Source organism: Ictalurus punctatus, chromosome 11 (genome assembly GCF_001660625.3).
Source record: "Ictalurus punctatus breed USDA103 chromosome 11, Coco_2.0, whole genome shotgun sequence".
NCBI classification, from domain to species: Eukaryota; Metazoa; Chordata; class Actinopteri; order Siluriformes; family Ictaluridae; genus Ictalurus; species Ictalurus punctatus.
This window is the reverse complement of record NC_030426.2, coordinates 4339100-4365289: the sequence shown is the minus strand read 5'-3', so window position 1 is coordinate 4365289 and position 26190 is coordinate 4339100. Positions and strand designations below refer to the sequence as shown.

General features: G+C 37.1%; 1 protein-coding gene across 2 annotated transcripts; it reads right to left on the bottom strand.

The window, feature by feature from the left end:
* Window positions 1-4454: 4454 nt before the first annotated feature.
* lrrn1 (leucine rich repeat neuronal 1) lies at window positions 4455-23821 on the bottom strand. Of its 2 annotated transcripts, none has more exons than XM_017479126.3 (2): window positions 23341-23821; window positions 4455-10772 (listed from the first exon to the last, which is right to left on the bottom strand). In XM_017479126.3, the coding sequence occupies exon 2, from the start codon at window positions 10552-10554 to the stop codon at window positions 8407-8409; it is 2148 nt and encodes a 715-aa protein (XP_017334615.2). In that variant the 5' UTR covers window positions 10555-10772; window positions 23341-23821; the 3' UTR covers window positions 4455-8406. The 2 variants fall into 2 exon arrangements, with proteins under 2 accessions (XP_017334615.2, XP_017334617.2); XM_017479128.3 differs by lacking the exon at window positions 23341-23821 and adding an exon at window positions 13026-13162.
* Window positions 23822-26190: the final 2369 nt, after the last annotated feature.

Genomic DNA, 26190 nt, shown 5'->3' with positions numbered 1-26190 from the left:
GTGTGAGGGAAAATGGATACATGCTGTTGTTTTTTTTGTTGTTGTTTATTTTTTAAACTAGTAAAGGGGTTGAAACTGAAACACTAATATCCTCTCATGCTGAGCAGGAAAACAAGGTGTGTAAATGTCTATATGAGTTCCAGTTAAGTGAACATGATATGAGCAGCACATAAGGAAAGGTAATGTACTTTTCATGACACTGTAGCAGCTAAACCTATAGCTTAGTTGTGGCTTCCCTTGGCTAACGACACCAATCTAGCCTAGTTGGAAAAGACGCTACCTTTTTGATCTACACTATCTTTTCTGTGTAATTGGACCAGATGGGCTAACCTTCAGTCCCCATGCACACAACCCATGACCCTCAAGCAAGTTCACAGGTTGTCCTTCCTTGGACCACTTTTGGTAGGTACTGACCACTGCATACCAGGAACAAGCCACAAAATCTGCCATTTTGGAGATGCTCTGACCCAATCATCTAACCATCACAATTTGGCCTTTGTCAAAGATTTTGAAACCTGCTGTCTCTAAGTTGAGTGCAACAAAATTCTGCTTGATTAAATAAACTACCAGACACCAAATAATACACCCCAGTTCCATGAGTAGTGTGTTAACTTGTAGCAAAAATTTAAAACATTAGTGAAATATACTTTTAAAAATTCCACTTAAATAGATTTACATTAGTCAATGACTTCAAACATCCTAATAGTTAATAAGCTTTAATAAATTATTCTTACATTTTATTCTTACATTTTATGACCTACCAACAGTAATAAACATTCACTATTCTCACAATTCCTTCTCTCACTTACATCGACTCTGTCACATGTGTTGTAATGTGGATCATTTGTGATAAGTAAACTGTTAACTTAATGCTACACCCCCTGTAGTGAAGCTAACGCAACATTGATAATCCCATAGCTATGTTAGCAGAAATTAGCATTATCAGTGCAGACAAAAGAATATTATCATAAGCTGTTATGTACAATAATCCTGCTGGCAGGTCATTGTTAGTGCTAGCATTCCTGCAAGTTGACGTAACTCTAATGTTATGTGACAGATATACAGTATTTCAAAGAAAATGGAAAATGTAAAGCTGTAATTAGCCTACTAAATATTATATTGTTTGAAAGAGGCTTCCATGATATGTTAAGACAAATCCAATTAAGAGAGACAATTCTCAGGCGTACCATTGTAAAGATAAACCATGGCAAAGCTTTTTTTTTTTTTTTAATAAGCTGGCCCATCCAGGGTGTATCCCCAGCATTCACACAATAGGCTTTGGATCCACTGTGATGCTGACCAGGATAAAGTGGCTGCTGAATGAATGAATGAATGATCAGTATATTATAATGAATTTGTTTAACTGATTTCTTCCCAGCACACTCAGTCATTGTTTTTAGGAAACAATAGTGATTTGAGTATAAAGTTCTTTTAGACATAAAGTTTACAGTAAATTAATCTCTGGCAAGCAACTATAAAGGTTACTGCTTGCATGTTTAAAATAAACCGTTGAGTTATCAGAGTCAATTTTTCATGAGGTACATGCTTAAATGCTAAATAGAAAAATCTGAAACTGGTTGTTTGGTACATGCTTCAATATTAAATAAAAGTCTCTTAGACCATTTTAGTGAGAAACTTCATATTACAGATCAATAGATGTATTTAAAGTTGTGCACATATCAAGTAATAAAATACTAAGAAGAAGAACACTTTTCCCACATTTTTGGAACTAATTACATTAATTTTAGAAATTGGCTTCAAATAAGGTACAAAAACATCACTAAGTGTAAGCATGAATGTAGCCTGTTGCATGTTTTGCTTTACACATATAACCAATGGCTGTGTCTGGCTGAGAGTTTTATTTAATTTTTGCTTTAATGGATACAGTACATGGTAATTTAGCTATGATTGTTGACCTCTTCTTAATGGCAGAGTGATTCAAATATTAGACTGCCATATTATTATTAACATGCATTATATAATCAAATAAAGTAGTGCTCAAAAGTCACAGTTGCCACCTCTGGTGGCAGCCTTAAAGAGCCTTAAAGAGATTTTCTTAGTGGTCAGTGCACTGGCTAGTAACTTTCTAACATTCAGACTGAAATGTTTTCATTAATGGGTATTACACTGTTGTAAGCCAATGTACTTTTTAATCTTAAGCAGTAAGAATAAGAATTACAATTAAGAGAAAGAATAAGAATGAGTATATCCATAGCACCACTAACAAAATACATAACAATAGTTAAAATGTTGAAACTATAAACTACATTTCAGCTTTTACATACATAATATATATATAGTATATATACAGTATGTGTGTATATATATATATATATGTATATATATATATATATATATATATATATATATATATATATATATATATATATATATGTATGTATGTATGTATGTATGTATGTATGTATGTATGTATGTATGTGTGTGTGTGTGTGTGTGTGTGTGTGTGTGTGTGTGTGTGTGTGTGTATACACACATCATGTCCTTTTTAACTGTACAGATAAGCTTAAAATTAAAAAGAATTGTTTTGGAGAGCATAAAAGGTTTTTTTTCTATTCAGATCCCTAGCTAGCTTTTTCTCCTGCATCTACATCAACAGCTGTCACAGGGATGGCCATGAACTAAACCCATGCGCATCACAATGATGCTGATTCAGGACCGTCATGGCCATAAAGGACCACAATTATGATCACAATATCATTACTCTGAAAAATGAGCTTGCTATATAATCTATATAGTGTGTGTGTGTGTGTGTGTGTGTGTGTGTGTGTGTGTGTGTGTGTGTGTGTGTGTGTGTTTCATTATTTATTTTTATTAAGATCTGGACATGTGATGTGAAGGTAAGATATGCCTATGCCTATGATCTAGTGTTGCAGAACACTGACATCAGCATAACAGTGGAGCTGAGACAAATCAACAAGAATCCCTGAGGTCATGTCCTACACATCCAGCTGTATAATGAACTCATTTTCCTTTTCTTTTGGCAATACTACAAAACAACAGCCTGTATAACCTGTCAATTAGTGTACCTCTCAGGCCCAGCCAGGTGTTAGTTCAAATGTTAACAAAGCCCTTGGGCAAATGTAGAACCTTTCTACATTTCGAACCTTTCACTAGTTTGACACTCACATGTGAGGCAGAACGGCACAAAAGCAGCACAAGTGCAAAAGTATTACTAATGTCTTGCTATTCAAAACAAAAAGGGGAAAACTTTTTCATAAGTCCTCATTATGGCAATAATGATAGGTGTATCAATATTTGCAATATTTTGGTCACAGTCTTTTAATAATTCGTTTTGGTCTAGATTTGGATTATTTACATTAGTGTTCAGGTTCAATGTAGTTATACCGCAAGTCCATATTACTGCACATCTAGTACATTCAGCAGGTTATAAGTAATTGAACTCTTGAAATTATTTAGTGCTTAATTATGCGTTCACTAAAGTATTCAGGTTTCAAAGAGCAAGAAGGGAGCTCCATGTTCCTGCCTAGTATTTCCCCAATGATTTGCCTTTCTTCAAATAGATATGCTGCATTGCAGCTATCTGAAGCCATCAATGCCTGTATGAAAGCACTCTTGTTCTTGGCATAAAGTAAAGGTTATTGTTCCCATCTAAAAGGTTTTTCACAACAGCTTAAAGAGATGCCATTGCTCAGTTGTGATTATATTCTGTTCTAGCAAACATCTTGGATGTTTCCACTGGGCGAATTCTTTAAGTATGGTCACTGATGTTTGCATAAATTAAGTGACACTGTCCATAGATGTATTACATTATTTCTCATATCAAGCTTAAATTGCTCCATTCTACAACCATGTGATGTGAACAATTCATTTGAATTCATGAGCAGCTAACTGACATATATTAAAAGCATTAAACTGGCACTCATTAAAGCAAATTGTGCATGCTGTTTTCCTTCAGAGCGCACACAGGAGCTGTGCTATTTTAGGAAAGCAGTACAGGGTGTCAATTTTGTGCTGTTCTCTTTGATTCGGGTATATATTTTTTAAATTACATTTTCCACTTTAGTAATAAAAACAAGCAGACACAAGAGTGTGTCCATGCCAGGCCAAACAGTCTTAAAAGAACATAAAAAAATTCATGGAACATTTTGTAGATGTCACTTCAAATTACTCTTTGTTTGTATAAAAATATCAGAACAAAATAGGTGTCTGTTACTGACATTCACCTAAAAGCTTATTATTCTTAAGATATTTGCTTTGAATTTTGATGATAATTTTGAGTCATTCCTTTAGTAGGTGTCAGCAGGTATGCTGCTGGCATTATAAGTCTCATTACGTGGTGAAGTTCATCTAGTAGCAGCTTCTCTGGTGAGAGGTCTGGTGACTGTGGGACCATTTTCCCAATGAGTAATATGATGTAAAAAAAAAAAAAAAAAAGAAGAAGAAGAAGAAGAAAAAAAGAAAAATGACACTTCATTTGAACATTTTTTGTATGAAAATATTGGAACAAAACTGTATTTTATTTTTGTTTGCATCTTAATATGCAAGCATGTATAAATCACAGCAAATCAAGGGCCCAATAACTAACCCTAGCAAATAAAAAAGTAAAAAGCAGTACTTTCACCTAATTGTTAAACAGTCAGTTTTCTATTGCTGCTTTACAATTCATACCTGCAATCATTAATGAACAGATACATTTCTTTGCAATAAATCTTTTCCCCATGTATTCAGACTTGAAATATGACACTATTTCTTCCTGTCTTTGTGCAGTTATTTAAATGCATAAACTCATAATAATATAACCAAATTATTTTATTTAACAGCTACAGTGTACGCAAAAACTGTAATAAGTACTAGGTACTGGCAGAGGTGCCAACATTGCTAACAAGAAAATCCTAGCAGGCAAACAGAAAAAAGTTTACCACAAAAGTTTGGATTTATAAGCAACCAGCTGAGTGTATATGCTGACTTTATACAATTGTTACAAAATTAACAGAAGTACATGTCCGATCTGCAGTCCGGTCCATGTCAGATATTACACGTAATAATAAACTGTCTACAACTGTAGTGAAAGATTTCTACTGTTCATAAACTCACTTTTTGTAGACATTTGTAGATCTAAGCATCCGATATAGTATAAAAATTGGTATTTACACTTTTATTACCAGCATGAAAGGAAAATATCAAACTTGCCTGCCCAAACAGGAAAATTATGACGGCTTACATATTGAAAGAAAAATATTAAATGGTGACACACGGCACATCCTACCCTGTACTTTCATTATTGAATGACCTGTCTGTTGATACACAAGTGCAATGTAGGGGTAATTATATTTAGCTGTATTTTTCCTGGATGTGTGCCATGCAACTGTAATGGCACATGTTCATGTGCATCTTCGCTGAGCTGGATGCTATTCATTACAGTGGAGTTACGTCAAATTTGTGTGGTACATGATGGTTATGTTGCAGTGAATCTTGTCTTACTACTGTGTGGTGGCAAAACTTCAGCAAAGCTGAACATTATGCAAACGAGTGCTGCTGCTAAATTGCGTTTAGCCAAAAAGACAATGCCTTCATGAAGGTTAATCTTTTTTTCGGCCAAATCCATGTCCACGTAATATAATCAACATCAACCAGAGAGAGATGCGTGTTGAGCATGTGGCAATAAATGTGCAACTTGATACTTGGATTAAGAAAATAACAAGACAAATGTCCAGTATGACCGCTACTTAATAATTAGTGAAGGCTCAATTTATTTATTTTTTTGCCAACTAGAGAGATGACAATCCCATTTCAAATGAAAAAAAGGTCCATCTAGATAAAATTGATGCCAAAGTAACAACCAATAGAAAGATCCTTTCTCCTGTGTCCTCTGTTCTTTCCCCTTCAGTGAACTGCTCTTTTTCACTGGCTGAATTTTATTCATGTTTGATCTGACTATAGTTTTTGCTATATAAAAAAAAAAGGAAAAAAAAAGGAGGCATAGCAAAAAATGAAAAAAAAAAGTTTTCAGGTGTTTCCTGTATCATAAATACTACGGCAACAACTATTGGTGCTGCTACCTCTGTAGTGACTATGACAAAGTTTATGAAATGTCAGTACAACGTGTACTGTAAAACGGCATTTAAAAAATCCTTAGAAAATATGAATTCCTTCTTTGCTTTGCTACAAACTAAACTAAACTACACTTGAGGGGAACTAAGCTAAAAAGCCAAATAATAGGTTATGATTGTAACCATGCTTTCCACAAGGGTGGCTTCCTTTCAGAACTAGTTTGTGAGTTTGTGTGTGCTTGTTAATTTAGCAGACGCTTTTATCCAAATCTGCTTACAAATAAGGAAATACAAGCAAACAATATTAACATGATATATATATATATATATATATATATATATATATATATATATATATATATATATATACTCCTGACTCTAACTGTGACCTCACATGTGTAGCCTATAAAAGGCCCCTGCTACGTCATGCTAATCCTCTGGCCATTCTTATTCACCTGATTGACTCAGATGGCTGGACAGTCCTCCACTTAGTCACAGAACCACGGTTAAACATGTAACGTACTATTCTACGTTCTAATGTTTCAGACAACCAGAAGCGTTTCCATCTGGAAGTTGTGTAGACCGCATAGCAATGTCATCACAATGGATCATACATAACACTTCTGAAAGCGTTCCCTGGAAAATTTATTCCCTGGACAGCGCTTAAAATAAGTGGTGCTGCATTGTTTTAGGATGAATGATGACAGTAAGTGTGATGCTAATCCTCATTCAATTAATCCATTGGTACTGTACTTTAGTGAGGATGACAATCTCTCGATTTATTAATACGGTACCCTACTGAGAATAAAAATACATTTTTTATAAATTGACAAATTTTCTATTGGTATTGTAGGAAATGAGCACACTTGTTTCGGAAAGAAAGCACCCTGGTGGAAGTAGAACTAGGCATCTCTGACAATCAAACCACATGCAGAGAAGTAGAAAATGCTACTGATTAATGTATTAGTATTACCTTGAATATGTTTAAAAACAAATCCAAAATGTAGAACTATTACCTTTAAGTTCTAAATCAAAATTTAATGTTTGATTAAAAAAAGTTAAAATTATAGTTGATACAACATTACAGAACAATTGCTAACATCATTTAATAGACAGTATCTCAAGTCTAAAATCATTTTGTCAGCTTACACTGTAGTCCATGGACAAAATTCTTAATATATTTCAGTGCACAACAGATAAACTGTTTTACAAAAGAGAAAAAGAAACTTTACATTCTATATGAATACTGCCAAAGACATTTGTATAGTACTGCATCAAACTGCTACAGCATCAACTGACCCCAAAATAATCTTTGACATTATCTATGCTGTGCTATTAAAATATACTGAACATAAAAAGCACAGCTACTAACGTGTCTCAGAAACTAAACAAAGCTGCAATATTGAGCTAAGAAGAAAAAGTAATATGCTCTACTAAAATATATGAATCATTAGTCCATTTACACTGCCAATCAAAAGTTTCTGAATCCCTCTATTCAAACTTTTGGTTAAAGTAAAGAAAAAAAAAAGGGTTCAAGGTAAATACTCTACAATTAGAAAATCTAAGTAAGAAATAGTTATAAATGAACTGAGAAACATTGATAGTATTTTATTTTATTGGGAAAAACTTAGATCTAACTGGAAACTCCTGGATAATTCTAATTAGGCACTTGTAGTAGAGGTGTTTGGGGGACTGTTTTTTCCCCCATCTCCCCCTGAAGAAATTCTTACCAATCACGCAGACACTTGTGGCTAATCCTGCCTGCTGCTACAGACCAATCCAGCCTGTTTTTGTAATTATTTCTGTTATAATGATTATTATTTTTTGCACTGACTCGCAATATTTTCTAAGGATCTAAACTGGTTCTATTTCCTAAAATATATACAAATTAGTCATTTAAACCATTGTCACCCTAAATATTAAAACAGTTACTGAACATAAATGTACCCTGTTTCACGTGAGCACTCTGTATGCTCCCATGTTAATGAATGTGGCCTTGCTTTGTCCTTCATATCTCACTGCCTGCTCCCACCCACATGAAATTAAAAACCACCTGCTCCCACACCTTTTTTGCTGAGTCCTGCAGGATCACAGTCTCAGTGCACACTTATATAGGCTTACAGTCTTGCAGTAACTGGTTCACCAAACAAGTGCATTTGCCTTTAATAAAACATTATAACAAAGCAAAATAAAAGCACTTGTTTAATTTTGCAACACTGTAATAAAACATAACACAAAAACTCCATTTGTTCAAAAACTTTTGACTGGCAGTGTAGTTGTTTCAAACAAGCAATGCAGAGAAGAAATCCACTTTCATTTTTGCACAAATAAGTAAAACGTGTCTTTGTGCTCCAAAACAACAGTTTTATGGACTTCACCACATGTAATAGCTTCTTGTTGTGTCAACCTGGCTTGGCTTTGGCTCTGAGGAGCCATCTTTGTCCTTTTCAGTGTCTACATCCCACAGATTGATGAGAGGCGGGTATAGCTCATTAAGAGGAATTGAAGAGGTTTTCTGCATGTACTTTTTGAGGGAGTGGTGGTAATTCTTCCTTTTCCATCTCTTGGCAATATAGACAGAGATGAACCCCAGGCTTATGATAGCCAGGATTGTACCCATGACAGCAGCAAGAGCTGTGTTGGTGCCTTGGTCAGATATTTCTACAGCAAAAGTGGAATGTTTTGTTGTGACATTTACACAAGACTTTTGAGTCTGTTGGTGAATATTGGAAACTGAGAGACAGACCTCATATTCAGTAGCTGGTTGAAGGTGTGTCAGATTATACTCATGAACATCTACAGGGACTCTGGCTGTGTAGGTGATGTGGGGGTTGTCAATCTTCATGGTGGCTGAAGACCACTTGAGGTTAGAAGTCATTACATTGGAGTTTACCTTCCAGGACACCAGTATTGAGTGGGACTCCGTCTGTTTCACATATATTTTCATAAGCTGAGTGCTGTCCAGGAGAGTACCATTGACCCGGATTGCAGTCACCCTGGTGTCAGCACCCTCGGTATTCTGAGCAACACAGGTGTAGCGGCCAGAATCGTCAGCCTGAATGTTTGATATATGTAGTGTTCCGGCACTGTTCAGATGGTACTTATCAGACACAGTATCCATCATGACCTTGTTACCTAATGGTGTCACCCAGTATATCTCTGGTTCAGGCTCTGCCATTGCACGACAGTCAAGGTCTACGGCCATGCCAATATCCAGGTTAAGATGGTTAGGGAAGGTATCATGGGATATCATTGGCAAACACTGCTCAGCAGATTCATGTGAAAGTACATCTCTCATGCGCTGGCCTCTGGCCTCAGGTGGCATTGCACAGTACATTGAAAGAGGTTCCATAAATCGTATGGTTGTTTTATTTGAACTCATCCATTGGATAACACAATCACACCGCAATGGGTTGCTGTGAATGCTGATCTCCCGCAGGTTGGGTAAAGATTCTACTGTTGCCAGGTAAACAGAGTTTAGGGCATTGTTGTTGAGCATGAGACTCTCAAGAGATGGAACATCACGGAATGCTATTCGGCTAATGTACGACAACTTGGGGTTATTGGTGGCCTCAAGTTTGGTCAATTCTGGCAGATTATCCAGGGCAAAACGATCAATAGAGACAAGCTCCCCCATATTATTAATACCAAGTTCTTTAAGCTTTAACAAGTTTTTAAAGTCCCCCTCCTGGATTTTGTGTATAGGGTTTTTGTTCAAATCCAGAAATTTCAGATTTGCTAGTTTCTGAAGAGCATTTTGAGGAACATTCACAAGTTTATTATCATAGAAAGAGAGGCTCTCAAGATTGTCCAGTCCAACAAAAGCATTGCCAGGTATATCAGTAAGTTCCATCCCCGCTAATACCAAACTTCTAAGGTTAACAAGAGGTTTAAAATTCAAATCCAGAATACCAACAACAGGATTTTCCCCAATCATTAGGATCTCAAGGTTAGGCGTTGATTCAAACCAGCGACTATCAATAGCTTTGAGCTTGTTTGAGTTCAGATGCAGCCTTAGCAAGCTGAGCAAACCAGCAAATGCATTAGCTGCAATGGAACTAATTTGATTGTGGTTTATATAAAGCTCCTGAAGGTTTGTAAGGTCCTGAAGGCTGAAGTCAGGCATCTCAACAATCTGGTTCTCCTCCAGATGTAGTGTGGTGAGCTGGGACATGTTGGTCAGGCCTATATCATGAATGTTGGTAAAGTTGTTCTGGGAAAGATCCAGTTCAGTCAGATTTAGCAACTGCTCCAGTTCCTCACTTGTCCTGGCAATGTAGTTACTCTGCAACAGCAACACCTGCGTGTCACTTGACAAATTTCCAGGGATGCGTGTAAGACGAAGGTCATTGCAGTCTACAGTTATAGCTTCCCTGTAAGTAGACTGGGGTGTGAACCATGGCCGGATTTCACATACACATAGTTGCGGACACTCTGTAGCATCAACAGAAGAGAATGTAAGTATTGCCAATATAAAAATGAAACAAGGCTGAGCAACACAGAATGCATTCCCTATAGCCATTTTAGCAACTCTGATCAAAAATGGGTTGGATTCCCAAAGAAGCAAAAAGATTTGGGCTGTATGGTGAGACTTTCATCAAGTGTTCAGAAGTGTAACTGCATCAACCTTTTATACTTTAAAAACTTGAGTAACAGTGGCACAGAAATTCAAAGTGGTAGTTTCCCCAGAAGATTCCCTGTAGACTCAGGCAGTCTGATATCAGGTCAGTGCAACTGGGTCTGGAAGCAAAAGAAAAAGTTCTGTCAAAATACAGGATACAACAACATAGATGATATGACAGATTAAATGAAATGAAAATGTTATATATCTCAAATCAAAATATTAATATATCTATGTATCAAAAACAATTCAAATAAATATACATGATACGGCCAAAACTATGTGGGCACCTGCTCATCACACCCATATGTGGAAATACCACCAAACTGTTGTCACAAAGTTGGGAGCACACAATTGTCTAGAATGTATTTGTATATTGTAGTATTACAATTTACCCTTTACTGGAACTAAAGAGCTCAACATGACATGTTTTAACATGACAATGTCCATAAAGATACGGTTTGCCAACTTTGATGTAGAAGAACTCAAGTAACCTGCACAAACCGCTGACCTAAACCCCAGTGAACACTTTTGGTATGAACTGAAATGAGAACTGTGAACCAGGCCTCACTAATGCCCTTATCTCTGAACGGCACAAATCCCCACAGCCGCATACCAAAATCTAGTGGAAAGACTTCCCAGAAGAGTGGAGGTTGTTATAGCAACAAAAGGGGGACCAACTAGGGCAAAATAAAGCAAAATACCCCAGTTAGGGGTATTTCCATTTTTGTGCTGTAAAAATTGGATACTTATTTTCCTAATAGGTTCTCAGTTCATCTTATTCATTGAAATATCACATCCAAGTGGTTTTAAATGTCATTATTACACATCACCTCATTAAATATGAAAATTAATTATTACATAACTCTGGCAGGATTTTGACATCGCAGAAATTAATGCAAAATCAAGGAAACTCTGCAATATTCTAAGGAACTTGCAATTTAAAAAATTACAGCAGATTTTACTGCAGATGGGCAAAGACACATCATGTGACGTCATCGCAGTGCACATTCAGCCAAAGTTCCCTTCGATTCACTTGCGTCAAACATGACTTCAGCTAAAAGGTCTCATTTACCAACAAACATCACTGCGGATGACTGTGCAAAACAATTTTGTGCAATTGCAAGTTCACCAATTCAAGTAGTTTTCTGCAAAAAAAAAAAAAAAAAAGCCCAAAAAAAAACTCCACAAATTGCATCACAAATTTAGAAAAATGCCGCAGCAAAATCAAGCATTTTCGGCTGCAACAATCACAAACAAACTGTGAAATCCTGTGCGGACTGATAACTAAATCTCACTTTTGAGAATCCTAATAATCCCTCAGCGCTTATGTTTATACAGCATGCAAAAATGATCTGAATGAGTTCTGATTGCAGATTCAGAATAAACTGTTAATATAATGCATGCATCTAGATCACAGCGAAAGCAGAAGGTTTGGGACAGTGTTCGGTGAAATACAGTTGTGTTTATTCATATCACAAGTCGCATTTGGCATTCTCTAATGCTTCCTGGACTCCTGCTTTAATACTCTTGCTGCTAAAATGATTGTGTCAGCATCAGCACCATATGGTACAGCAAATGTCCATGCTCACCATCCAGGTGCTTGGTCTGTCCAACACATGATAACACCCAGGCTGTTTTTATCTCACAAATTTAAATATAGGCTTGCGTATTTTCTCCACTGACGCTTTCATTTTCAAGATCAAAACAGCCCAAGCGAGTTTAAAATGACCTACTCGGAATTGAACATCATATCCAAACACAATTTGCCAGTTAATGATGAATCAGATTTTACCTTGGGGTTTTTTTTTTTCAAGCATAGTCGGGCAAGATTTATTTAGGCATATTAAGCAGAGAAACAATCTACAAGTACATGTACAAGATGTATAATACATTGCATAATCTGTTAAATCAAAGAATAATTGCCATGTAAATATTTAAATCTAGTTACTTTCACAATCTGGAACTGTAGCAAGTGTGATGGTGTAAAATTGTTGTTGTTATGAAAACTCACTTGAATGTAATGCTTGTCACAGTCTCCAAGAATTTTTACTTGGTGTATTTACGTTTGCCATTTGGGCAAGGCATTAATTTGTGCATCACTAATGTAGTGTGGTTCATAGATAATTGTCTCCTGTTCATAAAGTACTGTGCAAAAGTATTTTAAACAAATACCGTAAAGTACAGATGCCTTCAAAAATACTGAAATTATACATTTCACAAAAAAATCTCCTATAAAATTAAAATGTTTTTTTACATGCTCTATTTTGCAGAAGTCCTAAACTAAACATCTAAGGCAAAACTTGTACAAAACGTTTAGAGTGCCTAAGCACAATACTGTTTATACATGTTTATGTTCTGCAGTAGCTTACTGTCTCTGAAAGAGTTTCACTTTTCCAAAAGCAGCCCTGTCACATGATTTCGAAATCTTGTTAAAAAAGTCCCTGCAGGATTTTCAGATCGCAATATTCAGAGGAGTTTGCAATTTTTCAAAATGACTGCAGATCTGGGCCAAGACACGTCATGTGACGTCATCACAACACGCATTCTGCCAAAGCCCTCCTCGTTGTTGAAAACGAGTGCAGGTAAAAGGTCACATTTACCAACAAAAATCACTGTGAAAGACCATGCTAAACACTTTTGTGTAGCTTTCCACAAAAAAGCACAGATAGCAATAGAATATTATAGTAAACTAGGAAGTATAAAATACAGACTGAAAGGAAAATATTAAATGTTGACACTCTGCACATTTTACCCTGCGCTTTTTTTTTTTTTATAGAACAACCTGTTTTTACTGTCACAGAAATGTGAAATGTCTATCCTTAAGTTTTCTTGCTGACTCACAAGACCAAGATTCGCAAATTCAGAGGTCAAAGTTCACCTAGATCCAGGTGACACAAAGCAAAGGCAACCACAAATGAATCGTTCATGTCCCATGTCCTTTGCCCTGACAGTGGATTGACTTTTCACTGTTGTATTCACATCCAGTCTAACCTTGCTTTAGCTGAAAATGCAGAAAATAATTATTTTCATGTGTTGCCAAAACAAGGAGTAAAAAAAAACAACAACAAATAAATAAATACTATCGCAAAACCATAGATGTTGTCACTTCTGCTTAGCAGTGAAAATCTCATTAGATTAACAAACGTTTCACGAATCTTAATATATGCATGTTTAAATAATCTGATGGTGAATTAAAAAACAAGAAATGAATGCTTCATGGAAGCAGTGTATGGAGTAAACAGTGTAAAAAGTGTCACTGAGTAGTTGTGACCTGCCATGTGCACAGTATCACTAGTGTAAAAATCCTGATTTGGTTCCTAATTTGTGTCCACTGAAGTTTAAGACTTTTAAACAAAGAAACTGTCTTTCAAACTGTCTTTCAGCAGTTTCCAGCCAGCTTTTGGCTACAATGTATTACTGTCCTTTATTATCTCCCTTGAATTGCCCATGAAACTCTTAACCACCATGTTTTTACAGAACACAGTGATTAACAGACACTTTCATACAAATGAGTGGATGTAAGATGGTGCAACAGTTGTGGGCGAGTCCCTTAGGACAGTGGAAAACAATAGAATTTTAAAACAATAAGATTTGATCCTCCTTTTCTAATATTTATTTGTATGAAGCACACACATAGGGACACACCTGAACACACACAAATGATAACAAGTATGCCTTTTTCAGCTCATTTGAAAAGAAACCTGTGCAAATAATTTTGGGAAGGTGAATCTCACTGTAGTATGAGCCAAAACATCAGGCCAGAAACGGACTGCAAGAGGTCATCTTTAACCAGCAAACCCTAGTGTGGTTATAAACTAAGGTTACATATTGCAACTTGCAATATATTTCAAGGGGAAAAAAGGTCACACATGTTCTTTGAATAGTAAGCTTTCTTAGAATCCCAAGATGCTTTACATGGTACTCTATGTGATCCCTCTGTAGGGCAACCTATCAAACTGTATCCTTAAAGAGTAACGACCTACAGTATATACCTGCTGTCAGGTCCCTAGTTGTCAAAATCTGGTTGTGTCACTAAGTGGGGGACATCATAAAATAATCATAGCCAGGTCAAGCATAGCAACTGTCTGATTGATGCTGTCTGACCAGTAGCCAGTGTTGCCAGGTTCTCAATCTTCCTGTGAAATGGGGCTAATTTTAGACTACAACTGTGTAATTCAAAAAATGGGGTATCAGAAAAAAAAACAAAAACAGAAAACTTGTGTGTCCATAACTATTCACCCCTCCCCCCTACCCCATCCCCCACCAACACACACAAATTCATAAATTTGTAGAGCCACCTTTTGCAGCAATTACAGCTACAGTTCTCTTGGGGTACGTCTCTATAAGCTTGGCACATCTAGCCACTGGGATTTTTGCCCATTCTTCAAAGCAAAACTGCTCCAGTTCCTTCAAGTTGGATGGGTTCCACTAGTGTACAGCAATCTTTGTCATACCATAGATTCTCAATTGGATTGAGGTCTGGGCTTTGACTAGGCCATTCCAAGACATTTAAATGTTTCTCCTTAAACCATGTGAGTGTTGCTTTAACAGTCTCCTTAGGGTCATTGTCCTGCTGGAAGGTGAACCTCCGTCCCAGACTCAAATCTCTTGAAGACTGAAACAGGTTTCCTTCAAGAATTTCCCTTTACTTAGCACCATCCATCATTCATTCATTTCTGACCAGTTTCCCAGTCCCAGCTGTTGAAAAACATCCCTACAGCATGATACTGCCACCACCATGCTTCACTGTGGGGATGTTATTCTCGGGGTGATGAGAAGTATTGGGTTTGTGCCAGACATAGCATTTTCCTTGATGGCCAAAAAGCTCAATTTTAGTCTCATCTGACCAGAGTACCTTCTTCCATATGTTTGGGGAGTCTCCCACATGCCTTTTGGACAACTGCAAATGTGTTTCTTATTTTTTTCTTTAAGCAGTGGCTCTTTTCTGGCCGCTCTCTCATAAAGCACAGCTCTGTGGATTGTACAACTTAAAATGGTCCTATGGACAGATACTCCAATCTCCGCTGTGGAGCTTTGCAGCTCCTTCAGGGTTATCTTTGGTCTCTTTGTTGCCTCTCTGTTTAATGCCCTCCTTTCCTGGTACATGGTGGGCGGCCCTCTCTTGGCAGGTTTGTTATGGTGCCATATTCTTTCCATTTTTTAATGATGGATTTAATGGTGCTCCATGGGATGTTCAAAGTTTCGGACATTTTTTTTATAACCCAACCCTGATCTGTACTTCTCCACAACTTTGTCCTTGACCTGTTTGGAGAGCTCCTTGGTCTTCATGGTGCTGCTTGCTTGGTGGTGCTCCATGCTCAGTGGTGTTGCAGACTCTGGGGCCTTTCAGAACAGGTGTATATAAACTGAGATCATGTGACACTTAGATTGCACACAGGTGGACTTTATTGAACTAATTATGTGACTTCTGAAGGTAATTGGTTGCACCAGATCTTATTTAGGGGCTTCATAGCAAAGGGGATGAATACATATGGATGCACCACTTTTCCATTTTTTTATTTTTTATTTTTTAGAATTTCTTTTAAACAAGTAATTTTTTTCATTTCACTTCACCAATTTGGATTATTTTGTCTATTACATGAAGTCCAAATAAAAATTTATTTAAATTACAGGTGGTATTGCAACAAAATAGGAAAAATGCCAAGGGGGGTGAATACTTTTGCAAGCCACTGTATAGACATAAGTTCATCTTCAAAGTATCTATTTTTCACTGTCTGTTATTCTCACAATTTATCGTGATACTGTATCTTCATAGTGAGGTTAACCTCAGATTCAGCACTTGCCCCAGGTGCTTACTACAAAATGGGACAAAGCCCTCACAATTTTGGTTGGAACAGGGTCATACTTTTTGGTTCGTAGCTTAATAATGCAGAATATTTTAACCAAAAATATTATTCCATTAAACAATTAAATAGAACAAATATTATTTACAAATACTTTTAGTAGAAAAATAGGAACAGTGGTTAATAAGACACTGTTTAATGGGTAATAAGACGCTCCTTCACCAATCATTGCTAGCTCAGTTAAACAATAACAGAAAATGTTCAGTGTTTCTAGATTATTCTGGATCTCTAATGCATAAATATATGTTTTTTTAAACCATAATAAATTAAAATATGTTATGCAATGGTACAAGAAAGCAACTTGATCCCTTCCCCCCAGTGTGTCCTGAGGTTTGGCCGAAATGTTTTATATATATATATATATATATATATATATATATATATATATATATATATATATATATATATATATATATATATATATATAGTAATGATAAAACTTATAGTTAAGATCTGTAGTTAGATATGTAGTGTGAGCCTGGAGGCTGGACTTGTCTGGCAGCAGTCCAGAGGAAAAAAAGCTTTTACTGCTCTGTGGGAAAGAACTATTGACTGATTTGTTTGGACTTCAATCCAAACCTGTTAGCAGACAGTGTGAACATAGATTTTTGGTGACGTGAAGTAGTTAAAGCCTAAAGTAACAAGACAAAAGTCTAAAGAACATCACGAGGTCACTGTTATATCTACGCAACTCTAAAATATATGTACTGTATAATATATTGCTGTATCACTGGTCACCTCATAAAGAGAGGATATCTAAAATGCCACTTTAAATATCTGTTCATATCATCCAGTCAACAGCTGAATGTGAGAAGCTGTCATCTCATCTCAAGTTTAGGAGTAAATGATTGTTTATACTTTTCACACTTCATTAGGCTGGTCCTTTACTCAGACCATGGCTGCCTGCTGTAATGTCCATTTTCCTTTGCATCTTTCTGCGTTAAATCATGATTGACAGCCATAAAAATCTGCTGGCGCCATCTGCCATTTGATTGTGAGACAAAACTCTGTCTCCCTCAGGAGGGTGGTGAGGGATCATCCACCTTGTGTCTGTCAGACTTGTGGTTTAGTATACCACATAAATACCAAATGACTGCCAGGCTGTGTCAGAGAATCTCACTCTATATGTACTGCTCTTTCTCTCTCCCTAGTAACTAGCATTTTCATTTTCAATCATGTCCCAAATTTAGTACTAAATAGAACACGAGTACAACGTCTGTCCAAGTGCCTGTGTTCTAATGATGACTGTATGCCCATCCTTAATGGCAATTTAAACAATGCTGCTAATTCAAGCTAAAAATAGTACTGTGGGATACGGTATTGTGATTTCACACATGGGGAGAAGAAGGAGAAGTGAGTGAAACACAGTCGCACATTTCTCTGATGAATACTTTATTTCTTTTACAAGTGTAGTATACCACAAGCCTATAAAACTTTGAAAGAAATACCAGTAGGATGGTAACCTAAATAAAATATTAAAAATCTAAATATTAAACAAAATTTTAAAAATGGGTGACATGCCTGGAGATGGCTCCTGAGATTTGTACTCTAGTGTTTGCCTGTTTAACACGTATTTTTTTCCCACAAAGCCAAAATATTCATCCAAATTTATTGGTTCACCTTTCTCGTTAGGCACGCATCCATAATGTTCCCAGATTGCCCATGTAACATATTGTTACCCAACAAGATCACTTGCAGCGTCAGAACCCAAAGTGAGATAGCAGAATTCGCCTAACTGGATTTTGCTGCGCTCAAACAAACCTGCTACAAAACTAACTGACAACACCATATAAGGTTTTATTTTCCATCCATCCATCTTCTATACTGCTTATCCTTATATCAGGGTCACGGGGAAACCTGGAGCTTATCCCAGGGAGCATGGGGCACAAGGCGGGGTACACCCTGGACAGGGTGCCAATCCATCGCAGGGCACACACCCATTCATACAATAAGGACACTTTGGACATGCCAATCAGCCTACCATGCAGGTCTTTGGACTGGGGGAGTAAACCAGAGTACCCGGAGGAAACCCCCGCAGCACGGGGAGAACATGCAAACTCTACACACACAGGGCAATGGTGGGAATCGAACCCCCAATCCTGGAGGTGTGAGGCGAACATGCTAACCACTAAGCCACTGTGCGCCCCATGATTATGTAATTTGTGTATTAATATGAAACCTCCCACTATATGGTAGGCTATAAATACAAATTAATTTTGCAACTGTTATTATTATTAGACTTGCATACAAAATGTTGTACTTTGTACTTGTCATAGTGCCCACTCAAGCAGAAACATTAAGATGTGACACCAGGGCAGGTGGAACTCCAGCACCGCGGTGGTAGTTTGTCATGGCCACCGTCACAGCCCTCCTTTTTGGCGCAATGTAGTCAAGACACCCACTACTGTAGTCTGGTTGTGATTTGATCTGTAGCATCAACAAAATCCCAATAAGTTCTTGGTTCTATAGACTGTACAGAACTGTTGTTTTGAACTCATGACATGGTATGTGCCTAGGACTGATTTATTCAGAGTTTTCTGACTGATAAACTCATGAATACTTAACTGGCAATGAGTCTTGTTTCCACATCTTTAAAACAGGCTCCAAATGCATCTAGAATCAACTCTAAATCCTTTAGAACCTCTCTTGTGAGCAATCGCCTATGGTGCTCCTAAAAAAATATGCATTCGGGCCTCTGATTCTGATATGGTTTAAACTCAGCACAGATGTACATACATTTCAATTAAAATGAAGAGTCTGGACTTTAACTTCATAGTAATTGTTTAATCCAATGTGTTATGTATGTAATTCATTACATTGTATAAATGCAATGCATCCAGATTACAAAGCTTCAGCAGAATGGAATGTTTCCCAATTTTGAAATGCATGCAGACAATGCTTAACAGACTATCTCTGGTAAGTAAAATGTATGGATTTTCTGTTACATTGGGCTCAAATAATCTGTATCTGTCAACTATAACACACAAGTGAAACAGCTTGTGCAAGAAGAACTGTAATGAAAACACACCCCAAGCACATTTTTAGTAAGTCACTTGTGAATAAAATGGCAGATTGAGCTGTAAACTACACTGCAGTTATGGGCAGAAAGGTGCTGAGGAATCACGGTCTAGTCAGATCCAAAAATAACGTTGAACAGGTTTAAAAGCACACGTTTCACCTTTCCCAAGAAGCAGTATTTTTTCCATGCCTGTATAAACACTAATCCATGGAGGCAGAAATGTTTTGAAAATAAAACACTGATACAATGCCTAAGCAAGCAAAAAAAAAAAAAAAAAAAAAATGAGTGAGAGAGAATGAAATCCAGGGAGGATCTACAGCACATTCTGAACAAAAAAGGAATTTGCAGTAGAAGCTGATACCAGCATTCCAGAAAAGTGTAGTTTGTGAAATGAATGTTAATGGAAATCTGTTCAGCATCCCGGAGGCTTTGCCATGGGGAATAGAGCAGATAGTGTATCTATGTGTGATTCTCAAGGCCTGCACAACATTGATTAACACTTTAAAGTATTAAATACTAGAATCATGTTTGGTGAGGTGGTGCATTTGCTAATTGAGAGTATAGGAATTTGCATAACATTATTGATTACAGATGACAAGAGACCATCAGAATTGGAGGGTAAAGTGGAGATCAGGCAGGTCCCAAGGATCTCTAAATGTCCGAAACTGATTTCTTTTTCACAGTGTGAGTTTCGCCATTTTACAAAATCAGCTACCTGATTACTATCCCTGGAGTCTTCAAACACTTTGTACATGATAAGATCCTGAAAATGTTACTAAAAGCAAGGAGTCAGGATTGTATGATTAGGCTGTATGAAACCTGTATTGTCATCTGGAGGAATTTGAGAAATGAAAACTCCTCATCTCCTAAGGTGAATTTTGTAATTAAATTCCAGTAGAACTGATCTTAACTCCAGAACTACTGGCATCCTTCAATTCTGGTAAAATGTACTGTACAGACTGCATAACATTTATTAAGCACAATTAACAATGTGGGGGGTAGGGGGGGGCATAAAAATTCTGGGACACGGTTGCCTGGATTTGCAAGATTAAGACTTGTCCATAGATGAATCTATCAATAAAATAATGAGCTCAAACTAAAATACAAATCATATAGAAATAGCTGAAGGACCAACAGCAAGAATCAACATTTTAGAATGGCCATCCCAGTCTCTAGATTTAAACCCTAGTTTGTTTGTTTTTTTTGTTTTTTTTAAGAAACTGTTTTTTTTAAGGGCATTCCATGTGTGCAAACATAAACATATAAAGCAATGTAAAATGTTTTGCCTGGAGGAGGTTCCAAGATCCGTCTACAATTGCCTCTAACTTTGTTAGACATTAAAGGAAGAGAGTTTTCAGTCCAATGAAGACCAAATATTTACTGTTGGAATCTTGATGATATACTGTATTGTTACTCTCTTAGAAGCATTTTAACCCTAAGAGGGAAACATTCTGTAGTAGGATTCTACATATAGAACCTTTACGGGTTCCCCACAAACATATTGTGTTAAACTAATACTACAATGTTAACAATACAATATGTTTATTGAATGTGAAATTGGTTAGCTCATTGTAATAAATGGTGCAAATTATTCTGGAGTTGATTGTGCAGTGACATGTCCTTGCCAGAACCATTGTGTTTTGAGTTACACTTAGCAGGAAGACTTCTCAACCACATTATGGTGGCAGAATTAATCAGACTGCTGCCTGGCCTGTTCTACTCACTATCTCTGCGACCCCCACCCACCCCCTATGTTTTTAGGTAAATAATAAAATAAAGCCCGGATTGTTGCCTGCCTCCTACACCCTGCCTTTAACCTTTGGTGGGGATATTGGAAGAAAAGAGGGAGAGAGAAAACAAGAACAGAAAAGGATACTAGAAGTCTGTCACCTCCTCATTTTGTACTCTTATGGTTTGAAATCTTCTGGATTTTTCTTTATGAGGTACTTAGGTTTCCAAAAAAGTGTAGATGTGACAATCATACATAAAAACGCATAAATCCACATCATATCATATCCTTGTGAGGTTACAGTACAATAGTGCTGATATCAATACACTCTAACTATGTCTATACTAAGCCTGCATGTTATAGTGTAAAACCACACAGGCCTCTATTTTTGGTTAGAATGTAACACAATACTGAAGCTTTTGGGAGCAGCGGTGGCTCTGCTTCTGCTGTTTCTTTTCTCCATGCAGCACTAGGCGCTATGACCACTTCAGCGTAAAAACGTACATAGCATAGAAAAAAAAAAATTGAATATCATATGCTCTGAATGTGCAATAGAAGTGTCATCAAGAGAGCAGTCAAACATGGCAATATCTAAAACGTTACAGCTTTGCTACTGAAAGTTTTTTTTACTAAAAAAATAAATAAATAAATCTGTTGTGATGCACTGCATGGAGACTCCTTCCATACCACCACATTCATGATGCACGGACATTTAAAAGGAATGCGCCAAAAACCTTCTGCTTTGAAAGTGAAGTGAATACAGTAACACGTCATCATTATGCTCATACCAATGTGTCATGAAAGCTGCTTGATAAATCTTCAAAAATACTCAAATAAATTGTCAGAGTAGTAAAATATGTGAAGTACTATCAAACTTGATAGTTTAATTAGGCATGTTAGGTTTTGCCTGCTTTTAACCATTGATAAGGCAATGTGATAAAGCTATTGGTTTGGTAGTATTTAGATAAAAAGATGAACACAATCCATTTGAATATTGAAAATCTGTTTTTTTTTTGTTTGTTTGTTTGTTTTTTTGTCAATCATTTCGTCAAATTCTATTTGTGATTTAGATGTGTTATTGTAACTGGAACATTGAATAATTGTTAGATTTAATCCATCATTAAACATCAAAATAAAGTAATCTATTATAAAAGAAAATCAACCATTTGTTGTAGCCCAGTCGATGCAAATAATTATGATTATTTATAGTGTACCACAGTTTATCAGTCATTTGGTATTAGTAGAAAGACTATTGCATTTCTATGCCTTACTATTGTTGTGCGCATTCTTGAATTTTCTTCCACACATACTGGCTTCTGTTAAGTATAGAAACTAAGCAACGTCATCAAAAATAGCTCAGGAAAGAAAAAAATAATCAAATAATAAATGATGCCCTTGTATGTGCAACTTCTCACTTTTCTTATACAGTCTACACAGCAGTGTTTATATAAGACCAGCTGCCTCGGGACGCCAGTTTCATTAATATGCTCGTCACCGCCTCCCAGAAGTTGTGCAAGCTCTGCAGACGCAACAGCTGCAACTAGGCGGAGGCGTCCCTCAAGGACAATATGAACAACTCACAATCCTTCCTTATTATTATGCATCCTTCCATTGCACTTAAACACGCCTTCCCACGTTTAACACGGTCTGTGGTCCTTCTCTTTCTTCCAAAGTTCTTGCATCTCCTAATTTCGAACAAGGCATATGCTAGTGCCATCATATATTTGGATGCAAATCACATTACGGATGAAGATCAAAGGTAACTACAATTAATGCAAGGCTGTGAACTTGCGTGGGAAAAACAATTCCTCAACTGCAGATGGATAACGGTAAAAACCCCAAAACATATGGACCTATCTGATATCTGATACCTATAAGAGATTTGATTTTAATAGGGGTAGCATAATGTAAGCTGAATCTATCTGTTATCGAAATTAAGCCTCTAAGGATTTATATTTGCATGCATATTATGTGGATTTTGGTGCATTTTGGTACATTAAATCTAACATAATATGCGTACAAAGAACTAGTTTATATTCATTAAAAAAAAAAAAAAATACAGAGGTTATTACCTCTTTGGCGTGCACGTTTCAGTTCTACTGGCCTCCTCCCTCAGTGCGTGCAATGTCCTTACACAGAGAAACGAGAATAAACAAGGGGAACAATCCAGAAGGCGATGTGAGACTTATTTGTTTGTACCGTGCTGCTCCTCAACTCCATACGACGCGAACCCTTCAGCCATATGTTTTATTCGGGTACCCCTTAGTTATGTCCACACGGATTCTCCGCATGGTCCGATTAGAGACAACGGCGATATGCCACCGGTGGTGTCTGCACACTGGAGCGGCACGCGCTTCACAGAGAAAATAACTGGCTCGCGCACCTGGCGCTGTCCGCGCGAGTCAGCTGATTCTGGCACAAGCGATTGGACGAAGGGAGCGCGTGCGGGACACCATCTGTTTCGCGAGAATCGCTGGGATTCGAACAAAGACGCGCGGAGGGGATAATGCCGAAAAGAGGGCAATATAAGGCTACTGAAAGCGTCCTCCAAGCCTTCTGTCGCTGCCCCCCCCTCCCTCCTCCGTCCTCCTCCTCTCCTCTCCTCTTTTCCTTGTCGCTGTGATGGAAGACTATGCGTGCTGTTCCAGTCCCCATGAGACAGCATCTCTTTGTTTAACCGTTGAAAGCACTTTTTTTTTTTTTTTTTTTTTTTTACAGAAAGGTGTCCTCTAACCTAACCCTGTTATTGATCGTCGGAGTTGTTTATTCATTCATTCATTCATTCATTCATTCATTCATTCATTTTCATGTATTTATTCCAAGCATCACTTAATGAACAGTTTAAGCATATAAATGACCGTATTAATATGAATACTCGTTGGCATTAATGTTACAAACTCAGGTAAAGATGAACTCACACTGTCACCTTTGCTGAATTTGGAATATTTATCTGATTGGGTCATTACGATCAGACAAATCCATATCTCAACTTCCGAGTCTGAAGTTATACTGTAGATAATTAGATCATTTCTGTATACTTGTGGTATGACAGTGTTTATGGCAGTTCTAAACTTGAAATCTAGTGTAAACATTGATGGTTATATACAGTCAGGCTCATAGGTATTTGAACATTGACACAATTTTTGTAATTTGGTCTCTGTACACCACCACAATAGATCAATCAATATGTGCTTTCAATATGTAGCAATCAATACGTGTTTAAAGTGTAGACTTTCAGCTTTAATTCAAGGGGTTTAACAAAAATTTTGCATTGCCTGTTTAGGAATAAAAGCCATGTTTTACAAAATCCATTTTCACAGGCTTAAACGTAATTGGACAGTTAACTGATAATCAGTTTTAGTTTCAAATAAAAAGAGGTAAAAGTTCTAGAGTTAATTCCAAGTGATGAATTTGCATTTGGTAGCTGATCATGGGAACTCTCATCATGCAGTCCAAAGAGGTGTCGATTGAAATGAAGACAGCAGAAACTTTAGGAGTGGCCAAATGAAAAATTTGGTACATTCTTGAAAAGTAGGAATGAACTGGTGACCTCAGGAACACCAAAAGTCATTGAAGACCACGGAAGACAACTAAAGTGAATGATCGCAGAGTTATTTTCTTGTTGAAGACAAACCCCTTCACAACATCTAGTCAAATTAAGAACACCCTGCAGTAAGTGTACCATTGACAATGTGTAGAATCACAGAGACGCCTTCATAAATGCAAATACAGGCAGTTTACCTCAAGATGTAAAGCACTGGTGACACTCAAGAACAGAAAGGCCAGATAAGACTTTGCTAAAAACTGCCCGATCAGTTCCGATGCCAGATTAACTTGTACTGGAATGATGGAAAGAGAAGAGTATGGCGAATGAAAGGAATGACTCATGATCGCTTGAGGCAGGAATACACCCTGGATGATACTCCAGTCAACTACAGGGCACCGCAGACAATCACACCTAGAGGCAATTTAGTATAGCCTACCTATCTACCTATAAGCATTTTCTGGGAGTTAGGAGGAAGAAGGTGATAGGCGGAAGGGGTACACCGTATCCGCAGAACTCTGCATAGATAGTAACCTTAGCTCAGGATAGAATCAGGGATCCTAAAGCTGTAAGGCAGTAAAGCTACTTGCTGCACCACAGATCACAAAAATCAGCCTCAGTGTTAGCTCGCTAGTCAACATCCACATATTCAGTACACTCACACAAAAAAATCTGATTTATAAAGGCATGTATACACAAAGCTGTTCAATCAATGTGAAATTCTGTGCACATGCATGAGCCTGTCCACTCCAAGATTTGTGGAAGTACATGCAGTCAGTTCAAGAAATCACACAGTGGCAGAAATGAAAAAGCAATGGTCCTACAACAAAGCTGACGTTAAAAGAAAATTAACTGCCCACTGATGATAAACACATACTCTTAGTGGACTTAGCATACATGTATATATGTATAATAGCATACTTTATTATATCGATCTAAAAATCCAAATACCATAAATAGAATTCAGGCTATAAATCCAGGGTTGTGCATTGTTCACGGTACAATGTTCATTTCTTTATTCCTGGAAGTAGTAAAATGGGGGACTTCGGTGCCAAGGATGTTACTCCAAGTGGAGGTGGGAAGGTTATATTAAGCTCAGTCTATCCTGTGTATCCATAGAAGCGAACTATGCATATGCATCCACAGCATCCTGTGCTTTATTTGCTGAAGCAATCTAGATGTGTTCTCACAAATGTTGTACTGTACGCTCAGTAAGACATCAAAGAGTAGATAAAAATAACTGTCTGAAGTGAACTGGGAATAATCAGTGAGGTTCTGTTTGAGGCAAGCCAGTCAATAAAAGCCTGTATCATAGGCATTTCTATAAGTTTTGGGTGACTGTGAAACACAAGTGTTTTTTTTACTCATAAAACTCTAT

What these genes read in the sequence shown, in the direction of transcription:
- lrrn1 (XM_017479126.3), bottom strand. Translation starts at nt 10,554, where the DNA reads ATGGCTATAGGGAATGCATTCTGTGTTGCTCAGCCTTGTTTCATTTTT.